Source organism: Gracilinanus agilis, chromosome 2 (genome assembly GCF_016433145.1).
Source record: "Gracilinanus agilis isolate LMUSP501 chromosome 2, AgileGrace, whole genome shotgun sequence".
In the NCBI taxonomy this organism is placed as follows: domain Eukaryota; kingdom Metazoa; phylum Chordata; class Mammalia; order Didelphimorphia; family Didelphidae; genus Gracilinanus; species Gracilinanus agilis.
This window is the reverse complement of record NC_058131.1, coordinates 165,559,374-165,572,487: the sequence shown is the minus strand read 5'-3', so window position 1 is coordinate 165,572,487 and position 13,114 is coordinate 165,559,374. Positions and strand designations below refer to the sequence as shown.

The 13,114-nt window shown below is 38.0% G+C and overlaps 1 protein-coding gene across 1 annotated transcript; it reads left to right on the top strand.

Annotated features, from left to right (window-relative positions):
• The first annotated feature begins 210 nt into the window (after window positions 1-210).
• SMIM19 (small integral membrane protein 19) lies at window positions 211-12,519 on the top strand. Its single transcript, XM_044660839.1, has 4 exons — window positions 211-560; window positions 7,418-7,555; window positions 8,949-9,073; window positions 11,161-12,519. Exons 2-4 carry the CDS (start codon window positions 7,422-7,424, stop codon window positions 11,223-11,225), a joined length of 324 nt encoding a protein of 107 aa, XP_044516774.1. The 5' UTR covers window positions 211-560; window positions 7,418-7,421; the 3' UTR covers window positions 11,226-12,519.
• The last annotated feature ends 595 nt before the right edge of the window (window positions 12,520-13,114 follow it).

The following is a 13,114-nucleotide window of genomic DNA, read 5'->3' as shown; positions in this document are numbered from 1 at the left end:
CTAGAAAGGGGTCCTCACTTCCCCTCTCCACCCCAAGAGCCCGAGGCTCAAAGGGAGGGGAGCAGGAGGAGGAAGGGACGGTGTTGGGGGGTGGGGGGGTGGGGTGGTCGCTGGTGGACATGCGCACTTCCAGCGAGACCATTAACGAAGACCCCCCCCCTCGAGTCCGGGAAGGGGAGCGAGGGGGCGGGGGTCTCCAGAGGGGGCGGGGCAGTGACGCGTCTGAAGGGGGAGGGGAACCCGGGTCCACTCACGCTCCCGAAGGCGGCACTGGGGCCGCAGCTTCTGTCCCGGTCAAAAATTGGGAGGAAAAGGAAAAAAACAAGAACAAAACAAGGAAAAAAAAACCCTAACGTATAGGCTATAGATAGATATAGGTGATATCAATCTATATCGGGCTTCTCCTCCTCTCCGGAAACAGACGGGCCGGCAGGAAATGACGACGGTAGAGGTCGGCCGGGGCCGCCAAGTCTAGGCAGTTCCTGTGCGCCAAGTCCCAAGCTAGGGGTAAAAAAGCCAGGAGCGGGACGAGGCGCTGGCCCCGGGGCCGCCTCCCGATCGTGAGTTGGAGCCGTTCCCCACTTATCCCACTACCATGCTCTCCCCTCCCTTCTCTTCCTTTTGCGCGTCACCGGCCGCAGACCACACCCCCTACGCCTGCTCTCCCCGCCTCCTCTCCCCGCTCCCTCCCCTTTCCCCTATTCTTTTCTCTTTCTCTACTCTCTCTTCTCACTCTCCTTCTACCCACCCGCTTTCCCCTCTCTGTTCCAGCCCCTTTGTCCCAGTGCTTCTGCTCCCTTATCTTATTCCTCTTCTCACCCCTCTCCCACCTCAGTCCCCTTTCTTTTCTTCTCTTCTCACCATCCTGTTTTAGGGGAAAATGGGAGGGTGAAGCCTGAGTTCAAATCCACTTCCGATCCCATTTATGCATGTCTTTGGATTCAGGTTCTTACCTCTTAAAATAAATTGGCACTGTGGGTAGAGTTAGATGATGCAGTGGATAAAGTGGACCCAAATTCAGGAAGACCCGAGTCCGAATTCAGCCTGGGACATTTACTAATTGAGTGATCCTTACTTACCCTCACCTCACCCTCTACTTCTTTCCTCCCTTAGGAAAGTCATTTAACTTCCCTAGGCCTCCCATTTCCTCATCCGGAAAAAAAAAAAAGAGGATATTGGATGGGCCCTAAGGTTCCTTCTAGATCTCTATAAACCTTTCTGCCTTTTTCTTATCCTTCTCCTTTGTTCTGTTCCTCTCTAGTAAACTCTTCTCCCGTCTTCCTTTCCCTTCTCTTCTCTTTTCACCTTAGCTTCACTTACCACTTTTTTAACGGTGAAATTTTTGGGTAATAGGGCAAATTTCCTTATTGATCTTACTCTTAAAATTAGCCAGGAATCACAAGAGTTCTTAGATTTCTCTGCTAGCGATAGCAATTATGATGTCAATGTTCTCCCAGGTAAGAAAATTCTCTTGGTCTGGTGGTATCTTTGCCACTTACATTTTTAGATGACTACCTCAAACACTGAGAGGTTGAATCACTTGCCCAGTTTGTCTACTATATTGTGTTCCCATGGTGATCATATCAAATCTTTAAATTTTAGGGGAAATTTTGAAAAAAAAATTGACTACTAACATTTCCAATGCAAACTGGAGAGTTAAAGCCTCACTTTCCTCAGTCTACTAAATGAGGAGAGCTGCTCTAGATGAACTCCACCGTTCCTTCCAGTTCTCATATCTTAAAAAGACTTCTTGATTTTGGAGGAATTTTTTAAAAAGAATGAAGTTGCATAACTCAAAATTGATTTCAGTTATTTATTTTTTGAAACCCAGGGAATGCTACTGTTAGGAATTTCCTTCCTAGCCCTACATTGAGAGACACCTTAATTTTAGACTTTTTTTAATCTTTCCCTGCTAAATTTTCCCTTCCACCTCAGCCTTTTTTTCCTACATTTCTTCACTTATTATAAGAACTCAAAGGTCTTGAAAATTTGGAGTTACATTACAAAACTGTAAAGGTTTATGTTTGGGGTCCTGAGACAAAAAGGAAGGTCTTGGAAATTTTTCCTTTATTCATAAGATTAACAAGATAAATTACACATTAATCCTTTCTAGTGCCTTTCATCTCATAAGCTTAAAATTCTTTATATCAAATACAAAACCTCTACCTGAAAATTTTTTGTTTCTGGGACCCATAATCAGGTATTAGAGTCAAATGGTAGAATCATTTAATTGACTTGTCCTAACCGTGAAATTCATTAACCCTTGCATTCTTAAAATTGCTACATTGGGGTTAAGTGACTTGCTTAGAGTCACACAAGTAGGAAGTTATCTGAGGCCATATCTGAACCCAAGTCCTCCAAACTCTAGGCCTGGCAGGCTTATCTACTGTGCTACCTAACTACCCCCAAAAAGCTATATTTTGACTACATTGTTTTATGCCATTTCATTGTGACCTTATCAGATTTTTACCTGGATAATTACAGTTGTCATCAGAGCAGTCCTTCACTAAGAACAGTTTGTGACAAAGGTCATTTGGTACCATAGAGTCCGAAATGACATTCTAATCATAACTAGTCTATCAGGAATCTCATTGAAACATTAACTGGCTAGGTGAGTGCCACTGGAACAAATGCCCTTGGACTTCTTGCCCGGTAACTAGAGTTGAAGCCTATGGTGGTGTGCCATAACCACACAACAGTTGCTTGTGTATGTAGCTGGCTCAGCTGGTTGGGGTCAGGGTCCATCATTTAGTATTATTCTGTACCAAGGTCACAGCCCCATACTTCTGGCAGTTAGTCATCTCATTAATAATGCATATCATTAATCACAATGAGGACTATACAAGAATGTGTTTGAAGGCCAAATTAATGGAGTAGAAAAAATGCTGGACTAAGAATCAGAAGACTTAAGTCTGGCTCTGCTGCCTTCTAGTTCCTTGACTGACAATGAATTACTTTTTTTATCCTGTTTCCTCATTTCTAATATAGAATTTAAAATACTTGTTCTACTCTTGTTGCAGGGTTGGTGAGAAAAAATAAAGCACTATAGAGTAATAGGATTTAGAGCTGGAAGAGACCTTTGAAATCATCAAGTCTAATCCTTTAATTGAACAGATAAGGAAAGGGACCAGGTTGTGACTTGCCCAAGGTCATTTCTTCAGTGATAGTACTTCATCCACCAACTCAGATCATGAACCCCATTATAACTTAGGAAACAATCTGAGTCTGTGGCCTAAAAATCAGTGCAAAAATTTTCATCATAACTATCCAGAAGAGTTGATTCAGATCATGTCCTACAAATATGGGATAAGTTTTATAAATCAGTCAATAAATCAATCAGGTATTTAAGCACTTATTCTGTGCTAGGCACTGTACTAAGAGCTCAGAATACAATGTAAAGCAAAAGGCCTTTCCTATTCTCCAGGAGCAGAGAGAAGCAACATGTAAGTTAAAATTATGTTTGCATAAACAAAATATAGACAGGATCAATTGGAGAAAATCATGTAAGGAAAACAGTAGTATTAAGAGGGATTGAGAAAGGCTTCTTGTAAAAGGTGAGATTCTAGTTGGGACTTGAAGGAAGCCAGGAAGTGGAGATGAGAAGGAAAGGAATTCCAGGCTGGGGGTCAGCCAGTGAAAAAGGCACTGAGTTGGGAAATGAAATGTCTTTTTTTAAAACCCTTACCTTCTGTCTTGGAATTGGTTCCAAGGCAGAAGAGTGGTAAGGGCTAGGCAATGGGGGTTAAGTGACTTGCCCAGGGTCACACAGCTAGGAAGTGTCTGAGGTCAGATTTGAAACCAGAACCTCCCATCTCTAGGCCTGGCTCTCAATCCACCTAGCTACCCCCTGGAATGTCTTTTTTGACAAATAGCAAAAAGGCCAGTGTTAACTGGATAAAGTTGGGGGGTGGGGAGGGCGAGAGTAAGAGATAAGAAGACTGGAAAGGTTTGAAGGAGTCAGGTTTTGAAGGTTTTTTTAAGCCAAAAAAAGTATTTTGTATTTAGTCCTGAAGGTAAGGATTGCCTGGAGTTTATTGAAAATGGGTGATGTGATCAGGCTTGTGCTTTAGGAAGTTCTATTGGATAACTGTGTAGAGGAAGGATTGGAATGGGAAAAGACCTGAGAAAGGCAGACCCACTAGCAGGTTATTGCAGTGGGGCCTTTTCTCAGTTCTCAGACTTTTTGATCTCTGCTACCCCCTCCTAAGTATCCTCTTGCTTTTGACTTTTGTAGCAATGCCCTCCTTCAGTCTAATTTCCTTTTAGCTTTCTTTTCAAGACTCTTGAAACTCCCTTTTCTAAGGTCCAAGTCCTCTAAAGCTGTGTCCAGGGCTCTTTTCTCTAGAGTCTTTGCTAATTTTAAAAGGCTAATGGGCTTTTCAGTTCAGTTATCTTTTCTAGGCGGATGACTCCCAAATATCTGGTTCCACCTAATCTCCCTCAACTTCTGGTTCCACATCTTAGAAATACTTGCTAGACATCTTTGTGTGGATGTCCCATGCACATCTCAAACTCCACAAATATAAGCTCTGCAGTTTAAATCAAGGAATTTAAACAGATTCATAACAATGCATCAGCCAAATCCCAATCAACTAAGACACTTTATGACTTCCTTCCCACTTAAAAAGATTTTTTTAAAAGAAAAAACCCATTTTGCTTCTATTCAGAAGAAAATCCACAGCCAAAGTTCTGAAGACTAAGTAGTTATTAACACAGATGTGTATTACATAATAAGTGGGTATGACATCTCTGAAGTCCACATTTTTTTTATTTACTACTACTACTAACTTACATTTATAGAGTTTACTGTGTGCCAAGCACTGTGCTAAGCACTTTACAGTGATCTCATTTGATTTTCACAACTGGTAGTTGCAATTATTATTCCCACACATAAATGAGGAAACTGAGAAAAAGGTTACATAGACATACAATTTCTGAGGCCAAATTTGAACTTGTTCCTGACTCCAGGCCTAGTGCTCTGTTTTCCCTCTGGCTAATTTCCAGAGAACTTATCTACATACATATCAAGATGCAAATTTATTTTGAAGTAAGTGCTTACATACCCAACACTAAATTTAACTAAGTTAGACTTAACCTTTCATAGTAGCCAATGGATTTAAACTAATACAGTACATCCAAAAACATTAGGTGAGTTTTAAATGAGGAAGTTTGATTTAGCAATAGAAATGTTAGGCTTGAGAAATTTTAAGAGTCCAGAGAAGCCAAGGTTCCTCTTGTCTCCAGCCTCTGGCACTTAGTCACATGATCACAGCAGTGACCTAATCTTTCTGAGCCTCAGTTTTCTCATCTTTAAGAGATAAATAATAATAATAGCTATGGTACTTATAGGCTGTGAACATCAAAGGAAAATGCATGAGAAATGCTCCGAAAAACCTTACAGTGCCATGTGAACATCACTATTCCTAAATGTTCTATGGTTAAGAACAGGTTTTGAGAAATTTCACTCACATAAGGTACAAGCTAAAGGAAAAGAAACAGACCCAGCACTTAGTAAATAAAACTTTCTAAGTCAAAAGCCGCATTGGTGAATTACACTAAATGGGCCATTTTGAAAATTTGGAAGAAGTTAAAACTGTTAAGATTCATATAGTGCAGTGATGGGCAAACTACAGCCTGCGGGCCAGATGCGGCCCCCTGAAATGTTCTATCTGGCAGCCTGACATTATTCTTAATCTGACAAATGCAATGAGCAGGATACAATACAATGAAACTTGAAAAGAGTTGCCTTAAAAACAGACTGACAGAGGAGCATTTCCTTTCCTTTGGCCCCCTCTTTAAAAAGTTTGCCCATCACTGATCTAGTGGAATATTAATCCATACAGTACTTCCATTGCTTTAGGCAATGTAAAGAAAATTGCAAAAGGACTTCTTGGACATTCTAGATATTCTCCTTAGTATCAGAAAATGAATCTCTTATCTGTAGTAGCAGTTATTACCTGTTCAATCTTAACCCTTTTTCTCTTGGTGTTCATATTAGATGAACTACCATAAGATTAAAATATTTTATGGAAAAAAAATTCCAGTTTATACTATTCAACAGTATTCTTCTTTAGGGAAGGATTTAATTAAAACTGTTGACTTGTTTAATTTTTCATTTGATTTGGATAAGAGCTGTTAATTGCACTTATTTTTAGTGGAGAATATCACATAGTGAAGATATTTCCTCTGAGTGGAAGACACATTTGAATTAAATATTTATTTAAGCATTAATTTATTAAGAACCTAGCATGTATGCATTCCTCATATTAAATGTTAAAGGGACAAAAATGAAAAGCAATATATTCTAACTTCAGAGAACTTAAAATTTATTTTGAGGGAATAATATATTCCAAATAAGTATAACAGGCAAAAATGTTATAAGTGCAAAAGAGAGGTTTAGATAATGAATTAAGAATTATAAGGAGGCAGCTAAATGGCTCAATGGATTGAGAACTGTTACAAATAAAATTAATATAAAAGGATATATTTTAAAATATTAAGGTTTTATTGTAATCCATATTGATAATTAAGAAAACCACGTGCCTGCTAAGATCTAATTCAAATGCCCTGTCATACCTTCCCCCCTGGCTGCCTAGGAAAGAGAGCTTCCCAATCAAGTTCTGAGGCTTTATACCTCTGTCTACATAATTATATACTTCCTGCCCACCTGTATTACACAAGAGGAATCACGGGAAATATAGTTTTCAAGTCCCCTAAATGTCCACAGGAAGTTTATACCAGAGACCTCAATATTAAGTTCAAGGACCCCAAATTTCCAATATCACAGAACTAGGCTTTGAGACATGAGGTCCTGGATTCAAATATGGCCTAAGATACTTCCTGTGTGACTGTGGGCAAGTCACAACCCCAATTGCTAACCCTTTACCACTCTTCTGCCTTAGAACTGATACTTAGTATCAGTTCTAAGACAGAAGATAAGGGTTTAAAAAATAATAATTATAAGAATGGGGAGATCATAAGCAAATAGATATAGACCTGGAAGGGATCCCAGAGGGTATCTTAGTATCATAAGGATGATAAGATCAAAGTTGGAAGGGTCTCAGAGGTCATCTAGTCCAAATTCTTCATTTTATAAATGAAGTCATTGAGACCTTGGGTGACTAAACAACTTGTCTTGTGTCATGAAGGCAGTGTCAGAGATCCTTAAGCCTATGTCACTTTCCTAGTCATCTAAATCTCACTAATGACAAACAATGAAGTTGAAGGCATCAGGGTACTTTTAAAAGAACAGACAAAACAATAGGGTTCTGACTACGATGTTGCTCAGAGAAGCCAGAACCTTGGGGACAGGTCTTTGAAAGTTGGGAATAAAAAAAAATTAAGTGTAGAGTTTAGTTAAGTGGTTAGGCCTAACAACATAGCCATAAGAAAATGTAATTTCTTTTTTCTATTGTAGTATTATGGCTGGAGGTTATGGAGTGATGGGAGATGATGGTTCTATTGATTATACTGTTCATGAAGCCTGGAATGAAGCCACTAATGTGTACCTGATAGTGATTCTTGTTAGCTTTGGCCTTTTCATGTATGCCAGAAGGTAAGTTTCTGAAACCATCAGAAAAGATGTGAAAATTGGACAGCATAAGACCTCGATCTGTTAAAATGATGTGGGTTACGGCACTTTTAAACTCTTGATATGGGAAATTAATCTACAATGCCATTGATTGATAATCATATCATATCAATATTACCATTGCTTCTGGAAAAGATTTGCCTACCCTGTCATTCTCCTCACCATCCCTCTGACTTCCTAAATTAAAACATTCTTTCCTGGCCAGGACACCCCCATATGAATTGTTTCTTTTCATTAGAATGTAATCTTTATGGGTTTAAATATCATGAATGAATAAATTAAAAAATATTTATTGAGCACTTACTATGTACCAAGCACTAAGAATAAAAATATAAAAGCAAAGACATTTCCTACCCTTGAGGAATTTCTGTTCTAATAGAGAAATAAGATAGAGGGGTATGGTGGCTAGGAAGGGTTATTTTGTTTGTAATATTAGAGTAATGGTGAAAGGAGCCAATCAGATCAGGAGGACCCTTGGGCAGAAGTTCTGGATCTGATGGGGTAAGCCCTGCAGAAGGTAACATGACTAGTGAGATGGGTGGGAGCAAAGGGAAGCATGGCTGGCACTGTCCTAGATAAAACATGCCACATGGCTCAGACATTAACCAGCAAGGATCTGTATTCCACACTTAGTTTAACAATTGTTATTTCTTTTTCTAGCCTAATCTCTCATGACTCAAATTCAAGAAATCTTGATACTAGAGACTTCCCTTTACTCCTCTCCTGCCAAACTGGACTACTCTCCCTCCCTGTAAATAATTTACTTTGTTCCAGTTCTGCTTTTGCTTACACTGTTCCCTTTGTTCCCTACACCAAAAATGCTTTATGCTTCCTCACCTTCAACTGTTGAAATGCTACCCATCCTTTACAGCCAGATAAAATGCCATCTCCAAGAAATTGTGAAATCTTTGCCATTTATTAATGCGATCCTGAGCTTCAGACTCTGAGCTTATGTTTTCTCATCTGCAAAATGGAAAAAATACTTAGGCTACCCATTTCTCATAGTTGTGGAGAAAGGCCCTTAAACCTTATAGTTCTACAGAGATATGAACTGTGATGAGGATGAAAGACCAGGGACAGATTTTGTTTAAATTATAGAATGGAAATTCTTATGTGTTTTTTATACTTTTTGCAGATATACCTAAGCCAGAAGGGAAGCCAAAATAGCACTCTGCCCATCTTCCCTTTCACAAATGATATGACCCATTCCCTTGATGGAACAAAAAGTAATTTAATGAAATCAGGTTTAAATATAAAATTGTTTCTTCTGAATATTAGGGATGAGAATAACAACATATTACATAAACAGACATTATTGTCTTTCATGTTTCTAATTACTTTTCAATATGTGTTTTAGGAATAAAAGGAAAATCATGAGAATATTCAGTGTACCTCCCATGTCAGAAAATTTGACGGAGCCCAACTTCTATGACACGATGAGTAAAATCCGTTTAAGGCAACAATTAGAAATGTATTCTATTTGTAAGTTTATATAGTGATTCAATTTCAGAGCTCTAGATTTACTTAAGTATATTTTCCATTTGGATTGTATCCAGTTAGCAAAAAGAATTGAACAGTTCACATCTTTAAATATGGAACACAATAACCAAGTACTCTTAATAACTTGGTTAGAGTAAAATAAGAATTTCTAATGTTTAAGTGGTATATTACATGTTTTTTTCTTTGATTTAAGGTAAAGACTATTCCAAATTAACAATATAAATCTGTATAATTTTATTTTTAATAATGTTGGCATTATAGATACTGCTATTTTAATGAATCTATAATCTAATTGGTGTTAACAGCAGGAAGGTGGCCCCTTTTCCTGGCTTTATTTAGTATACTCATTAGGTGGGAGATGGAGGTAGTCAAGGGGACCAGAACAAAATACAACTTTAATACAACCACACAATGACATTCCATCTCCCTACTCCATGCCTTTTCACTGGCTATCCCCTAGGCCAGGAATTCTCACTCTCATCTCCAAGACAATGTAGAGATTTAGAAAATGTCTGCTATATGCCAAGCACCGTGCTAAACTTTGAGAATACAAATACAACTAGAAAGAAAGATGTTTCTTGTTTTCAAGGAGCTTACAGAGTAAAAGGGAAGACCATACACAAAAGGAATCTGAAAGGCAGAGAGTAAGGGAAGGGAAAATGTTGGGGGAGAGGTGGTGGGGAGAGCAGGAGGTTGGGGATAGGGCATGATATCAAACTTTGGAGAGTCAGAAGCAGAGCCTGAGGAGAAGGTTAGCTAGTCTAGGTCCTTTCCCAAAATGGAGACCCCAAGAAAAACTCAGCAGTAGGGGAGAGAGACAGACAGACAGACAGACAGACTTGCAGACTGGAGGGAATTTCCAGGGTAAAATGACAATTGAGGCATGTTGATGGAGTCTAGAAAGTCAGAAGCAGAGCCAGGAACACTTTTGGCTTCTGTCAAGCCTCAACTAAAATTCCACCTGTTGCAAGAGGGTGTCTCGAGGCCTCCTTAATATCAGTGCCTTCCCTCAAAGATTACCTTTCATTTACACTGCCTGTATATTGTTTGAACCAAGTTGTACAAGTGGTCTCTCTTGTTAGACTGTGAACTTCCTGAGGGATGGGATTGTTTTTACCTTTCTATCCCCAGCAAATAGCATGGCACTTAGCAGAGTAGACACTTAAAGAAGACTTAACTCACTAGACTTCCTGACTCCCAAATTCAGCCTTCTATCCACTACATTCAAATAGCAGCTGATACTTTTAATCTTCCTTGGATATCAATGAAGCACTGAAACTGTCCATTCATTAGGCATCACATCCATCTGTTACTCTTCCCTTATGACTAATCTACCTCCTTTTCTGGTCATACACATCCTCGGTGACATTTTTTTTTTTTGTGCCACAGACAAAATCTAAAGTAACATATTGCTTCATTCTTGTCATTTAAAATGTTGACATATTGCTCAAAGTGTAGTCAAAGGGTTGTTATTTACTTGCCCTAATGCAGAAATATTGTAGGAAGAAAAAAATTTATTTTTGAATACCTTTGGTAAGAGAAGTAACTTTTACTTTAATAGTATGAAATTTTAATTAAAAGCACCTTGCTTATATATATAAAAAAATCTGTTTCTTACTAAAATGTAGTCTTGACCATTTACTTCTAGACATCTCATTTTTCTCATCTGTAAAATGGGGGGATAAAAAGTACACTGTCTATCCTGTAATACTGTTCTGAGGATTAAATTAAATAATGTGTTAAAGTGCCTTTCTGGCCATAAAGTATCCTATAAATGAGTATTATACTGTGTATTAGTATCCTAAATAAACCTTATATGCATAGAACAAACTATTTTGTATTTGAAGAAATATGACAGGAAATAAGAGAAATGTAAAGTAGGTTAGTTTTCGTTTAGGAAATAGAATTACATGCTAAGCTAATTTAATTCAAAACTATTTCTAATTCCTTGTGGAGAGACTCATTAGTTTAATAGCATTTTAATAATGTTTACCAGAATGACAAGTTGCTTTTATTATTTTAATAATATATATCACTAAACTACTCTTATCTTTAATTTTTTTTAACAGCAAGGAAATATGACTATCAGCAAACTCAAAACCAGACTGACAGTGTACAACTCTCCCTGGAATGAATAAACATTTAGAGCACAAGTTATATTTTGCTGACTATGTGGAAGCAAAATCAGTTTAGAATTCTTTTTGCAAAAGCTTAAAGAGCATAAATTTCTTTGAATTTATGTATAAAAAACATGTCACTTTTACATGATTTTTGCCTGTATAGATTATTTCCTTATTGTGTAAGTGGAAACAGTACAGTGACTTTGAATATAGGGCAACTTAGCTTAAGAAATACATTCGAGTAGATACAACTTTAGTTAAAAAGAGAATAATTGTAGCATGTAATTTATTTTAGAGTCTTAAGGAAAAAGTTGTTAGTCAAGGATGAAAATGTATCTTCAGATGCCTGGCAGTTAACTACAACTAATGTGAAAGAGACCTCACATGGTGGTAGTAGAAAGAGAACTGGAGTTGGAAGCTTCACACTCAACACCACATCCCACTTCTACAGCTTAGTGCCTGTGTGTCCCTGGGTAAAAGAATTTACTTCTACTTTCTATAAGTGAGACGATTGGACCAGATGAACCACAAGGGCCTTTCCAAGTCTAAATCCTGTCACCTAAGCCTCATTTCAAACATTTTTTTATAGCTTTAAAAATAGAAGAGAATTGCTGAAAAAGCTAATTGGATTCTGTTCTAGTGGCATATATCAAATTATTAGTTGATCATTTCACACCCACTTTTCTAGGACTTCTCTGTTAGTTTGACCCACTGGCCTCTGCAAATGCCTGCCTTTTCCTAATTTTATCTTTTCCTAATTTTAGAAGCCTTTTGTAGTCCCTTTTTTCCTTGATTGTATTGCTATGGTTCATCCCTCCCCTCATTGTTTTTTTTAAAACTCCTACCCTCTAGTTAGGAGGAAGGGGGATAGCCAGAGGGAGAGTGGGTGGGTACCCTGATGAATCACCAGGGTGAGCTGTGCCTGCCTGGGCCTCTGTGTTTGGGTGCTGGCCTTGTTACAACCATTGTGTATTGTTTATGCTTTTTGGCTAACAGCTTCTTGGAAAAATCTTGTATGTCATATGCTTCATTGTATTATGGTGTTCAGAAGAGTATTTATGGAACCTATATATATTATTTTTCATGTTTTATTTAATATCAGTGCAATTATTTAAATAGAAGACAATTGATTAGAAAGTGGTAAAATTGTAGAAACTTAACCATTCATTTATTTAGCCAAGATTCAATACTTGAATCATAGCTCTTAATTTTCAAAGACACAGCAAATGGTGTTATTTATCCACGCCTCTAAAAATATGGAAATTGATTCATAATATAATTTTGAAGTTTAAAAACAGATAAAATCAAGAAAACCCAATTTCCTTTAAAAAAATTAAATTATATTATTCAAAGTGAATTTATTGTATCAGCTTTGGATTGTTTCATCACATGATACAGTTCACTCCTGCCACATAAGTTGGTTTCTGTGCCAGTGTCTGCTAGGAATTAAAGATTGGCTAGGAGGGTCAGCTGGGCCACTTAATGGATTGAGAGCCAGGCCCAGAGAGAAGAAGTTCTGAGTTCAAATCTTGCCTCAGAGACTTCCTACCTACGTGACCCTGGGCAAGTCACTTAATCCCCATTGCCCAGCCTTTACCACTCTTATAGTATTGATTCTAAGATGGAAGGTAAGGGTTTAAAAAAGTACATCAAGATTGGTTAAAAATTTGCAAAAACATACATCTAGCCAGAAAAGTGGAGAGTAGAATGCAAAGGGACCAATCTTTTCCCACAAGGTTTTGTTCTTATAAAAAGTACCCACTGGCCCCAAGAACAGAGCACCAAAGCGGGAGGTAGAGATCAAAGGTCTAGTCCACAATTTGCCACTGTGATGCAGAGCACTCAATCTTGGGCAAACCATATAAGGTGACTGAATTGCTTCATTTCTGGAATTGTCACAAAA